The sequence below is a fragment of the Magnolia sinica genome, chromosome 10 (assembly GCF_029962835.1).
Source record: "Magnolia sinica isolate HGM2019 chromosome 10, MsV1, whole genome shotgun sequence".
NCBI lineage: Eukaryota > Viridiplantae > Streptophyta > Magnoliopsida > Magnoliales > Magnoliaceae > Magnolia > Magnolia sinica.
The window spans coordinates 1,119,237-1,131,274 of record NC_080582.1 but is presented as its reverse complement, the minus strand read 5'-3'; the positions used below and the strand labels follow the sequence as shown (position 1 = coordinate 1,131,274).

The 12,038-nt window shown below is 38.3% G+C and overlaps 1 protein-coding gene across 1 annotated transcript; it reads left to right on the top strand.

Moving 5' to 3' along the window:
- Positions 1-415: 415 nt before the first annotated feature.
- On the top strand, positions 416-11,324 carry LOC131257699 (chloride channel protein CLC-f-like). The gene is made up of 9 exons (XM_058258511.1): positions 416-948; positions 2,620-3,022; positions 4,068-4,262; positions 6,624-7,078; positions 7,211-7,315; positions 7,926-8,159; positions 8,263-8,475; positions 9,773-10,005; positions 10,931-11,324. Exons 1-9 carry the CDS (start codon positions 637-639, stop codon positions 11,010-11,012), a joined length of 2,232 nt encoding a protein of 743 aa, XP_058114494.1. The 5' UTR covers positions 416-636; the 3' UTR covers positions 11,013-11,324.
- The last annotated feature ends 714 nt before the right edge of the window (positions 11,325-12,038 follow it).

Sequence of the window (12,038 nt, the reverse complement as noted above, 5' to 3'; positions counted from 1 at the left end):
GCAGTGATCGTATTGGTAAAAACACTGATTTATCTGGCGGAGTGTGACAATCCACACACATGGAAACGAAAACACTCACACGTGCCATACATGTAGCTCAATCTAAACCGTCTAAGATGTGGACCCTCATTACATATGGTAAACGGGTAAAACCTTACGTATTAGACGAACCCAACGTCGAATTATTGGACATTTGTTCACGGAATGTAGACCGTTTATCCATGTCCATTATAATCATGCGTTCTGATGGCACAATACAAACATAACTAACGCCATTTTCTGGGGTGAAGATTTTTTTCCAATAGTGAAAGAAAATTTTGACGGTTAAGATTGCGTTATACGTATGCATAGTGTAATATGCTATGTGCATATGTACGGATATTCATACTCCGCAAGCGATGCGCATTACGCACCTCGCGTATCGAAGCTATCGTCCCCTTGGTTCTTCCACGCATTTCTGTATTTTCTGCAACGACTAGATCCAAGATCGTCAAACGTCCGACCATCGTTCCTCTGTTCTGAAAAAATTCCATTTCAACCCTCAGAAACATCGATTATTTCCCACTTTCTCCCATTCTCTGCAGTCTATTTCCTTCAAATGGTCGAATTCTAGGGTTTTGCAAGGAAGGGGCAGAGATGTCTGCCGGAGATTTCAACGACCGTGATCTCTTGCTTCGATCGAATCCGTCGGGTCCGGAATCGGATTTGGAATCGCAGGCACCGAAGAAGAAGGTGATTCGGGATATTCTGAAGCAGTTGGATCGACGTCTGTCGGGTCCTCGATTGAGCCGGAGGCATCTGGACAGGGAAGCAGATTCGCCGTTCGATCGGTCACCGCCACCGCAAGATTCTCTTAGCGATGGGGCCCCACCTGAATGGGCGTTGCTGCTGATCGGATGCCTTCTCGGGCTCGCCACAGGGCTTTGTGTCGCGGCATTTAATCTCGGGGTGAGTTGCTTTTAAACCCATTTGGTATTTCTAGGGTTTTGGATTCATGTATGGAAAATTTGAAGTATTTGAAAAAAATGAATTTTGATTGAATTGGTTGTTTGTTTTATTAGCATTTGAAGTTTCGGTAATTTGGTTGATGTGATTTTGATTTTGATTTTTAAAAATTTTAAACATTGGACAATCCAAGTTCCATTTTAAAAAAAATGAATTTTGGGTTTCTTTCCTGCTCCTTTTGAAGTTCTGGTAATTGTTTCTTCTTTTACTTACAAAAATTTGATTTTAAATTAGTAGTGAACGCGAATAAAGAAACCATCTTTTCAAAATTGAATTAATAGTTATTTTTCCTAGAATTGGGTATTATTGATTCATTCGTAGTTGAAAATTTCTTCTTTCTATTTTAGATTAAAAATTAGTGTTTTTAACAATGGATTCATTTTAATCCAAGTTCCATTTAAAAAATAAAAAATAAAAATTTGGGTTTCTCTTCTGCGCTTTTTTAAGTTCTGGCAATTGTTTTCTTCTTTTATTCACGAAAATTTGATTTTAAATCAGTAGGAACGCGAATAAAGAAAACCATCTTTTCAGAATAGAATTAACCCTCCCCTTAGAATTGGGTATTATTGATTCATTCGTAGTTGAAAATTTCTTCTTTTTTTTTTAAATTTTAGATTAAATAGTGTTTTTCACAATGGATTCCTTTTACTATTATTTAAATTGAAATCTGGGTCTGTTTTTGTCTTCGAAGGTTCCTGGGTTAGTTGATTTCTATGTCAGCAATGAATGTCAGTTACTCAGTTTGATGCTTGAGAACCTATCTTGTTATTCTGTACTGAGATACACCGAGCTATCATGGGCTCATGGTAATATATGAGCTGCAACCAAAGTTTAGAAAATTGGTTTTGGGAGCACTTTGAATCAGAGCACATATCAGTCATTATAAGGAATCTATGAGGATAGTTTGCTCATTTAATTGGGCGAAAGATTAATCAAACCTTCCATTAGCTGGTTCCTGTAGGAGAACTAAGGATAGTTTGCTCATTTAGTTGGGGGAAAGATTAATCAAACTGTCCATTAGCTGGTCCCTGACGGAGACTAAAGGCAAGTTCTGATTATCCATTTTGCCAGCTTGCCTTCCCTACATCGTTCCAATGAGTAGAGGCTATTTGTCTTGGAGATCTGTTTCAGCAAGCAACTAGATTTCCTATAAATTAGGAAACCACTGTTAGAAATTCTGAATATCAGTCGGCTCCAAAACCAATACAAAGTTGTATGCAGTGGTCAGTATACACTCTGTATCATCTGTGTTTGGGTAAACCATATTCTGGCAATATGATTGGTATTGGAAACATTTGAAAATCATTTATGCTTCCAGTGATTTTATATTAAATTTTGATTTCCTTTGAATATTCTCGTGACACATGGTTGCTCTCTGGCAGTTGTGAAGCTAGGAGAGTATCTTTAGTCACCATAATTACTATATTGTTTTGTGTGAACTAGTTCATGTTTTGTTGGGGTGAATTTGGTCAGTATGGTTTTGATTTGCTAGAGCATTTGATTCAAACATGCATGTTTTCTATTTTAATGATTATGTTTGAGGTCATTTCATAATTGCTTCCCAAAGTCATGATCCTTGATGTGTTGCTGACGTACATTATTTAATTTAATTAGGTTCATGTAATACACGAATGGGCCTGGGCGGGTACTCCAAATGAGGGGGCTGCTTGGCTCCGTTTGCAGAGACTAGCTGATACATGGCACAGGATACTGTTAATTCCAGTGACTGGAGGAGTTGTTGTTGGCATGATGCATGGATTACTTGAAATTTTTGACCAAATAAAGCAGCCAAGGTCTTCTCAGAGGCAGGGCTTTGATCTGCTGGCTGGAGTCTTACCTACAATAAAGGCCATACAGGCTGCTGTAACATTAGGCACTGGTTGTTCTTTAGGTCCTGAGGGACCCAGTGTTGATATTGGTAAATCATGTGCAAATGGGTGTTCAGCAATGATGGAAAACAACAATGAAAGGAGGATAGCTCTCGTGGCAGCTGGTGCAGCTGCTGGAATTTCTTCAGGTTTGGTATTTCTCTCAATTTTCTGCTCTGCAGACGTGAATGGTTGGTCTTGTTGAATGACTGACCATGTCTTTGTCGACAGTTGCTTTGAAACCCACCATCTCTATATGTTTGCATTTTGGGCTTGTTTGGCTAGAATGCAATCTGGGGAATGCAACAAGGTTGTATCAGCAAGACATTCACACCTATTTGGGAAGCAGTAAATGCTGCAGCAAGTTGTTTGCATTTGCTTTCCCCTCAACAAGAGAGGACAACTCTTTTTTTCTTTTTTTTTTTCTTTTCAAAAAGTCAAATGGAGGGAAAACAGTTTGTCTCTGATGCAACATTTTAAACTGCAAATTTAGAGGAAAAAAGGTTCCCTTTCTGGGATTGCAATCCAAACACTTGCAAATGCAAAGGAAAGGCAATTTCCAGGACTTTATATCAAAACAAACAGGTGCAAAGGGTTTGCTTCCTCCAGTGCTGATATGAGTTCACCTCCTGCTTATGTCACATTTTTGCTTTCCCTTGCATTCCCTTAGTTTACGTTTATGTGCGTGTTGTTGTTGATAAATGTCACTATTCAGCCGCTGACACTCATACTTGTTCTGTGTTGACCCCATGATATGCTGGGATTGTTTCCCTTTTATGGATGAATAGCGAAGAAACTAGCTATTCTTCATGTATGCCAGACTTTACTCTTTCATATTTATTTGCCTGGGTTTTTGTCCTTTTTATTACATTTTTTATTCATCATATTCTTGTTTCTATGACCTATGGTCTAACTGATGAGATGGTCCTTTATGGAGTGGAATGGCGGAAGGTGATTTGTGTAGCTGCCCAATTAGTTGGGACAAGGCATAGATGATGATGATGATTTTCTTGTTTCTTTATTTGTTTTGCATATTCTCAAATACCACTCCTTGTTAGTAGCTTGGGATCAAATTAGTTTTATTCATCAATGGATGATTTCGAGTTAAGTTTTTTAATTGAAATCAAACGTCAGCAGTCCTTTGCAGTATTCTTCTTCCAATAAAGTTAACCCTGTGTTTGTTTGATCTTTCAGGGTTTAATGCAGCAGTTGCTGGTTGCTTCTTTGCCATCGAAACTGTACTAAGGCCACTTCGAGCAGAAAACTCACCTCCGTTTACAACTGCAATGATAATATTAGCTTCTGTTATATCATCTACGGTATCAACTATCATACTTGGAGAAAGGCCAGCTTTTACAGTGCCCACGTACGAACTGAAATCTGCTGCTGGTATTTTATCTTATTCTAACTCAGCTGGATATTATCTTGGAAATGAGTTAAATATCATACTGGAAACACATAGACAACTATTATCAAAGACAGAAAAGTGGCGTTGAATCCTGCGGCATTCCCGATTCCCATATGTGCTATATCTTCGTTTATATTTTCAGTTGCTTAAGTAAAGTTTGCATATCGGTCAGATATCAGTTTTCGTCAGCATGTTGAATATAACAGGGGTGATTATTGTTACTCTGGAGTGATTTCTGAATTGGTACAATCTTCTGAATTGAGATAAACATATTTTATTGTACCAGGATATGACCCCTTTCAATGTGTTCTTATTCTGTCACCTATTATGCCTTGCGTTATTAATAATAAGTGTGACTATAATGCATGCTGCCTCTTGTCTTGGTTACTGAGACCTTATTGTTATGTTTGTACGTGTGGAACGTATAGATGATACAATTGATACAGGAAACTCGTGGAGGGATTGAGTAGTAGAGGAAGAATGTAAATTTTGGAAATTTACTTTGTGTTAGGTTCCTTGATTGTTTAAAGCTTGTGGAGGCATGATTAGCAACAAAACGATTATCATTAAATTGAGATGTGACTATCATCTGTGAGGAGGAGATTGTCCAGCATCATCAGTGAAATTCTTGATGTATCAAGTTTTTTTTATGCCTGTTTCTGCCGTGTCTTTTTTATTGAGGTTAACGATTTAGTTCTCATGCTTGTGGAAGTGGAAGGTATGTACATTGTTATATGTTGGGCGATCTCTATTATGTTAGATCTTGACATCAACCTACTCCATATTCTCTCTTTTGCCCACCCAGCATTTCAAGCAAATAACTAACGTTGGGATTGATTCCTAGAAGGTATCCGATTCCCTCGGCTTATCGGTTGGTGGCTGTGATGATGATCTACTCCTTTTGGAATGAATCCCTTTCTTTCTGTGGATCAACCCACAACTGAATGATTGCCCTCAATTCCTAGAGGGTGATCCTTTTTTTCCATATGATTTCTCATTACTCATGTCAGCATTCTCACATCTGGTATCTACAGGTGTTGTCACCAAAAACCTTCCCTGATTGACTATTTTTCATCGCCCTTAACTCAGAAGCTAGGCCTAGAACTAATATTGAAACCAACAAAAATTTTAAAATTCTGCTCCATCTCATTTTAGATCAATTTACTGTTCACATGCAATTGCCAAACAGCATTGAAGTTAAATTGTGAATCCTTTGTTATCAGATTCAAATCAAATAGTAGGTTTTGATTCACTTTCAATTTTATTAACACGCTTTCCCCATCAGTTCATTTGGGGGAGTTTTGTAAGCGCCTGTAGTGTAGCATAGTGTAGCTACGACCCTCCGTAGCATTAGAAAATAGCATAAATCCACTGTAAACTTTAAGATCTTCAACAGTCTTTCCTCATCAGTTCATTTGGGGGATTTGTAAACAAGATCTTTAGACTCACACAATGGAGTTCATGAGGTGAAGGATATATTTTGATATAGGCTTTCTTATAGGGTTATCTTCTCGATTTCCTCTGTGCCATTGGTTTTGATTAATAAGCGTCATAATTAATTTAATGAAAATGTGAAGCTGTCTTTAGCTTTCAAATGCATCTCAACAGTTGACATTACTATATGCATGGATATTTTTCTTTTTAAAGGTAAGCTGGACTTGAACCGGAGACCTGAATGTTGAACACCCCTTCTACCATTGAGCTATGGGCTTGAACCCCTAGGTCATGGATAACTCTTAGAAGCACAGGTCGAAATAGCTATTTTCATCTTAACCTCTGAATGCATCCAGGGAGTTCTAAGTTCTAACAATCTCGTCTTTCAAAATGTTGGTTGGATAAACCATGGTTATTAGGAATCTTCTCTAGGAAAATACTTCTATTTCGAGTTTGCTCTTTCCCAAGTCGATTCATGCAACTGCATGACAAGAATTTCAAACGTTGTAAAATGAGACATTTCTCACACCATTTGCAACACCTGTTTCTGGGTCTGGCAACTATGGGATACACTGCCGATGGCTCTCTGCACCTTTCAATTGTGAACATACATTGTCTATTGGTGGGGATTATATACAAAGTACATGCAACTACGTGTCAGGATTTTTAAAAAATCAGCAGTACATGTTATCTCAAATGAGTAGGGAATGGAAATAGCGAAAAGTCATGGTTTTGATGCCTTCTCTAGATAGGATTATAAATTATCGACTGGTAGGTTTGTTGGATATATGGCTAACTTCTATCAGTTGATGCATATATCTATTTTCTATCTTTTAACTTTCTCTCATTATTTATTCATCATTAAAAAAAAAATAAAAAAATCTCTCATTTTTATTTTACTTCTGCAGAGCTACCTTTATACCTCATATTGGGTATGTTGTGTGGAGCGGTAAGTGTGGTCTTCACTCGCTTGGTGTCTTGGTTCACCAAGTTTTTTGAGTATATCAAGGAGAGATTTTCTCTTCCCACCGTTGTATGTCCAGCTTTAGGTGGTTTAGGTGCTGGTCTAATAGCTCTGAGGTACCCCGGAATACTGTATTGGGGTTTCACAAATGTTGAGGAAATCCTACGTACGGGGAAGAGTGCTTCAGCCCCTGGAATTTGGCTATTAACTCAATTAGTTGGGGCCAAAGTTGTGGCCACTGCTCTTTGCAAGGGGTCTGGGCTTGTAGGTGGTCTTTATGCCCCAAGCTTGATGATTGGTGCTGCTGTTGGTGCCGTTTTTGGGGGCTCAGCTGCGGAAATCATCAATTCAGCTATACCAGGAAATGCTGCTGTTGCCCAGCCACAGGCCTATGCCCTGGTGAGCTTTTCTTATTGCAGCTCGATCAAGTTAACTTGAACTATGCATTTGTCCAATTGTTTTTGCCCATTACTTGCATTGTGTGATTATGATATGTGCTAGCTGATTTATATTTCTGCACCTTCCATGCAGGTTGGGATGGCTGCTACACTGGCTTCGGTTTGCTCAGTTCCCTTGACATCAGTGCTACTTCTGTTTGAGCTGACAAAGGATTATAGGATTTTGCTTCCACTCATGGTAACTTTTCAGCCCAGAGCTTGCATGCTTAGATAATTCAATTCATGTTACCACACCTGGCTATATTTAAAAAATATGTGTAACAAATTTAAATGTGGTCAAGCCTGGATTAAGGTGTTTAAGCAGTGGGAGTTGATTTGTTTTTTCTTCTAGAGAATTCTTGTTTTACCGTTGGCAAAACAGTATCCATAAATACGGCCCCAAATAGATGATAAAGGCAATGACGCGCATGCATGTGTGTGGTCATGTAATATTTTTCTTATAGAACTTTGTGATCACATAATACTCTAGAGGCACTTCTCTGCTTCATCCACCCAGCTCTAATTAACTTCTTTGTAAATATCATAGCCAAGGGGAATGCTAATATCGCTACCTTCATGGGGAAATTCACAATATCCCCTGGACATTTAAATGACTCGTGGACAGCCACCTATTGATCTGGACCATCGTTTGTTCCATGATACCATTGGAAGGCCATGATGCATTAGCCATACTAAGTGGATGACCACTCCTAATCATCTGATCATCAGTGTGAAACTGTCAGCCAGGATTGACTGAATTTCTAACAGTATGGTTGATGAGTAGGAAATACTTTTTGCTTTGAAAACAGGGGGCTGTGGGGTTAGCAATATGGGTACCTTCTGTGGCAAACCAGCCTAAGGAGATTGAGGCAACTGATCCAAGGCCCCCAAGGCGGGGTTATTCTTCAGTCTCACCTGTTGAAGACAAAGGTGAGGCTATTTGGGTGCGACAAGATGGCGTTAATGATGTGGAACTCTCTGACCTGGAAAATGCTGCTGCCCATGAAACTGTTGATGAGGATGCTGTCTTGGATGATCTGAAGGTTCCTCTCTCTGTCAATTCTAGGATGACTGTGCTAGCTTTCTTTCATTAAACACTTAGGCTTTTGTCTCAACCTTTTTCTTCTATGCTTTTGTTTGTTTCAGGTATCTCAGGTCATGTTGAAGAACTATGTGAAAGTATTGCCTACAGTAACTCTGAAAGAGACAATTAAACTTATGCATGATGCCCAACAAAATTGTGTTCTTGTCGTTGATGCTGAGGAACTTCTTGAGGGTATTGCTACTGTTGGTGATATCCAGCGGGCGCTGTCGAAGACATCCTCTGATACTACCAGGAATGATTCATCCCTTTTGGATGTATGTACATTTAGAACTAATTTTTCCACTGAATTGAATTTTTAAACTAAGAAGTGCAGTTTTAGCTGCTCTCTAAGAACTATATATATAAAAATAATAAATAAAATAAAATAAAATAAAATTATTTGTATGCTCCTCAATTTATGGTTAACATCTTTACGTGTTATAAATATGCACACTCTATGGGAATATATGCCATATTTATTTATTTGCTAGAAGCTCACATCAATGTTCTCTTAGGGTAGATTATTGAAACATTTCCCATCAAAATGCTATTGACTCCTAAATCAATGAATTAGCACATCCATTTTAATCCATTCCAAGCTATTCTCAACCAGCTACTGCAGGATTTATTTATCATTTCCTCTGAAAATGATAAGGCCCTGTTTTGTGGACGCCTAAAAATGTGTTAATCTCATTTAGTTAAGATTGTATAAATTCTTTACAGGACTGTAATTTTTCCTTTTTGCTTAGGTTGTAATTTTCTGCGCCTTTTCGGTGCTCTTCCAATAAAGCGATCAGTTAATCTTCATTTTCACGACTACTGTGTATATCAGTGTTTTAAATAGTGAATAGCATGTAGTGTAGCGTTCACTGCTCTGAAGTGTGAGGCATAAGCTACACGCTACTTCTAGATTTGTAATCAAGGTTGTGCCAAATGCAATAGGGAAAGGGTAATGATTAAGTGTGAAGGTAAAGAAAGAGCAATGAAACTGATTTAATACTATTACTTATATTCTTTTTACAAAAAGCATTGAAAAAATTTACTAATTTCTATTGAAAAAAGAAAAATGTTGCAAATTATTGAAAACATTAATTTATTTTGATGTTGTAGTGAAAAATACCTTGTAATGTGAGCTACATAGCATGTAGTGTATGCTACATGTGACTTTAAGCTTTTTCGTAAGCTACATAGCATTAAGGCCAAGTTACATTACATAGTATAGCTACTTAAAACACTGCTGTGTGTGTGCGTGTGTGGACCTGCATGTGTGCATGTCTATATATGTATTGGTTGCTTGGATATCTCCAAGGTGGTTAGGTTTGGAAGGTAAGACAACCAAGGATCGAACCATGGACCATACACACATGGGCATTGTGTCTACCAGCTCGACTAATGAGCTGGAGTCCGTGATTCTATGTTTCATTGTATATTTTTTAAGTGAAATTTTACTATCATGAATCTATTCTTTTCCTCGCTTTCCCTTGTGATGCACACAGATTTTAAGGTTGGCCAATGTGTTTGTTTGTTTTTATTTTTCACAAATGATGGATTGACTAAAGAAATTCTGTACAGGCAAATACCTTTCTTGTTTCAACTGTCTGTACTCGAGGAACACACTACCGAGGGAGAGAGCGTGGGCTTTTAACTTGTTATCCAGACACTGATTTGACCATTGCAAAGGAGCTCATGGAGGCCAAAGGAATTAAGCAGTTGCCTGTTGTCAGGCGTGGTGGGAACCTGAGAAAAGAACGAAAGCGTAGAGTTGTTGGCCTTCTTCACTACGATTCAATCTCACGACATCTCAGGTTAGCTTATTATGTGCCCTCTTTTTACCTTCTTTCCTGCTTTTAACATTTCTTGTCTTCAGATTTTGAATCCATGATTCATCATGTGGCAAAGTCCATGATTTTCAAGGTGGTGGTTTATGAAGAGTCTCTCTCTCTCTCTCTCTCTCTCTCTCTCTCTCTCTCTCTCTCTCTATATATATATATATATATATATCTTTTCCTCTTCTTCTTCCTCCAATTTTTTTTTTTATGGTTTGTGGGAATGAGTGGATTACACTGACGGATCAGTGCAATCAATGTATTGACTGACTACATGTCCAAATGTGACGGGGTGCATGATCGTTTTCAATGTTCTCAGCATCTTCTCAAACATGTGACTCCTTCCATATTCGATTTTCGGCTAAGCATGCATTTGCTCAGCCATAAACTGTAAAGGTGGGGGCCACCGCATGGTGATCCAAATTGTTCATATGGTGGGCCAAATGATGTAGGGGAGATGCCCCACGGTATCTCTCCATTGATGATTACAACTGTTGGAATTGGGTCCCAGTTAAATGTGGACTATTTGGTTCAACTGTCCATTTTCGTTGGGTATCCATGGATCATCTGATAAGGGAGATGTTAGGGCATGGTCAATGCCATTAGGCTACTGAAAGGTTGGTACTACTACCACCTGTACCATTGCCAGTTGAGTAAAATGAACTCAAGAACTGCCATTTTAAATGATCTAGCATTGTGCAGTCTCCAGCACCTCCTGTTAAGAAACTCAAAATCATCATTCAATTTCTGCATCATCTATATTAAAGAAATTTTTATTTTTATTGGTAAAATTGGAACAAGATTTCCAAAGAAATCTTCATTTATGGAATCCCCATGCATCACAACCTTATCGTGAAGGGGTCCCTTCCCGATAACTTACCACCAGCGGCATCCTTTTTCGCAGAGAGGAGGTGGATCGTCGTCATAAAGCCATCTACCAGACAAGGAAAGAAGATGTTAAAGAGATCTCTGCAAATGGCCACTAAATATGAGAATGGTTAAGATTCTATTTTCATGGGATTTCTCCTCACGGGAAAAGTGGGAAGGCCAAAGGGGTATTGCTGGTTGAGTTTGGAAGATCCTGAGACAATGGTAGCCAAATATTCACCTCCATTCTCCCTCATTGAATCAGGTCGGTTTTTATTTTTTCACCTTCGTGCACCTATATATGCATATGGGTCCTCTGTAACTATAACCGTACACAGACACTGTATACATGTAAGTTCTATCCATGATTGCAGCTCATGTACTTGGAAAAAGAAAAGGTTTTTGGAATTAGAAAAGTTGTTTTACGCCAATGTCAGCTACTTTCTGTCTGGAGTGATTGATTATCGTTTTTTCCCCCCATTGGCTTTGGATGATTTATGGGTCTTAAAAAAAAAAGAAAAGAAAAAAAAAGGTGTTGGGCATGGAAAATGGGCAGTTGATAATGATTATCTCAGTGGTCTGATCGTTCATTTTAGATTGCCCATCATATGGGCGCACTTTTGCTTGTCATCCCCCTTAAAAGTCTTTTAACTTTGACGGGTTCTTCTAGCCAATATTTAATGTCTGTCAACATGGACGGTCTACCCTTTTTTTACTAGAAAAAGACTGCACCATTCAAATCACTCATGATTTCTACCTACCTTTTATTTTCTCATACTTTCCAAAAATCTCTCTAATAGATCAACTGTCCAATCAATGGGTAGGAAATTTATGGTCCATACATTTATAGTAGAAAAGTGTTAATCATTGGTCTAAATTGTTTTTTCTTGTGGGCCCACCTTTATTTGTCAATCCCTCTTTTAAAGGCGCTTTGATTGGATGATCATAATCGACAAATGTCTCTAAAAATTAGCGGTCCATATTGATTACATTAGACGAGGTTCATACACTGGATTGGAAATGGGCAATCCATATCTATCATACAACTTCCATCCTTCTCTAGACCATTCATCATGTGGGGCCCACCATTAATTATCAATTGCTCCTAAAAGATAACTTTGAAAGGCGAGGAAATAGACAATCAT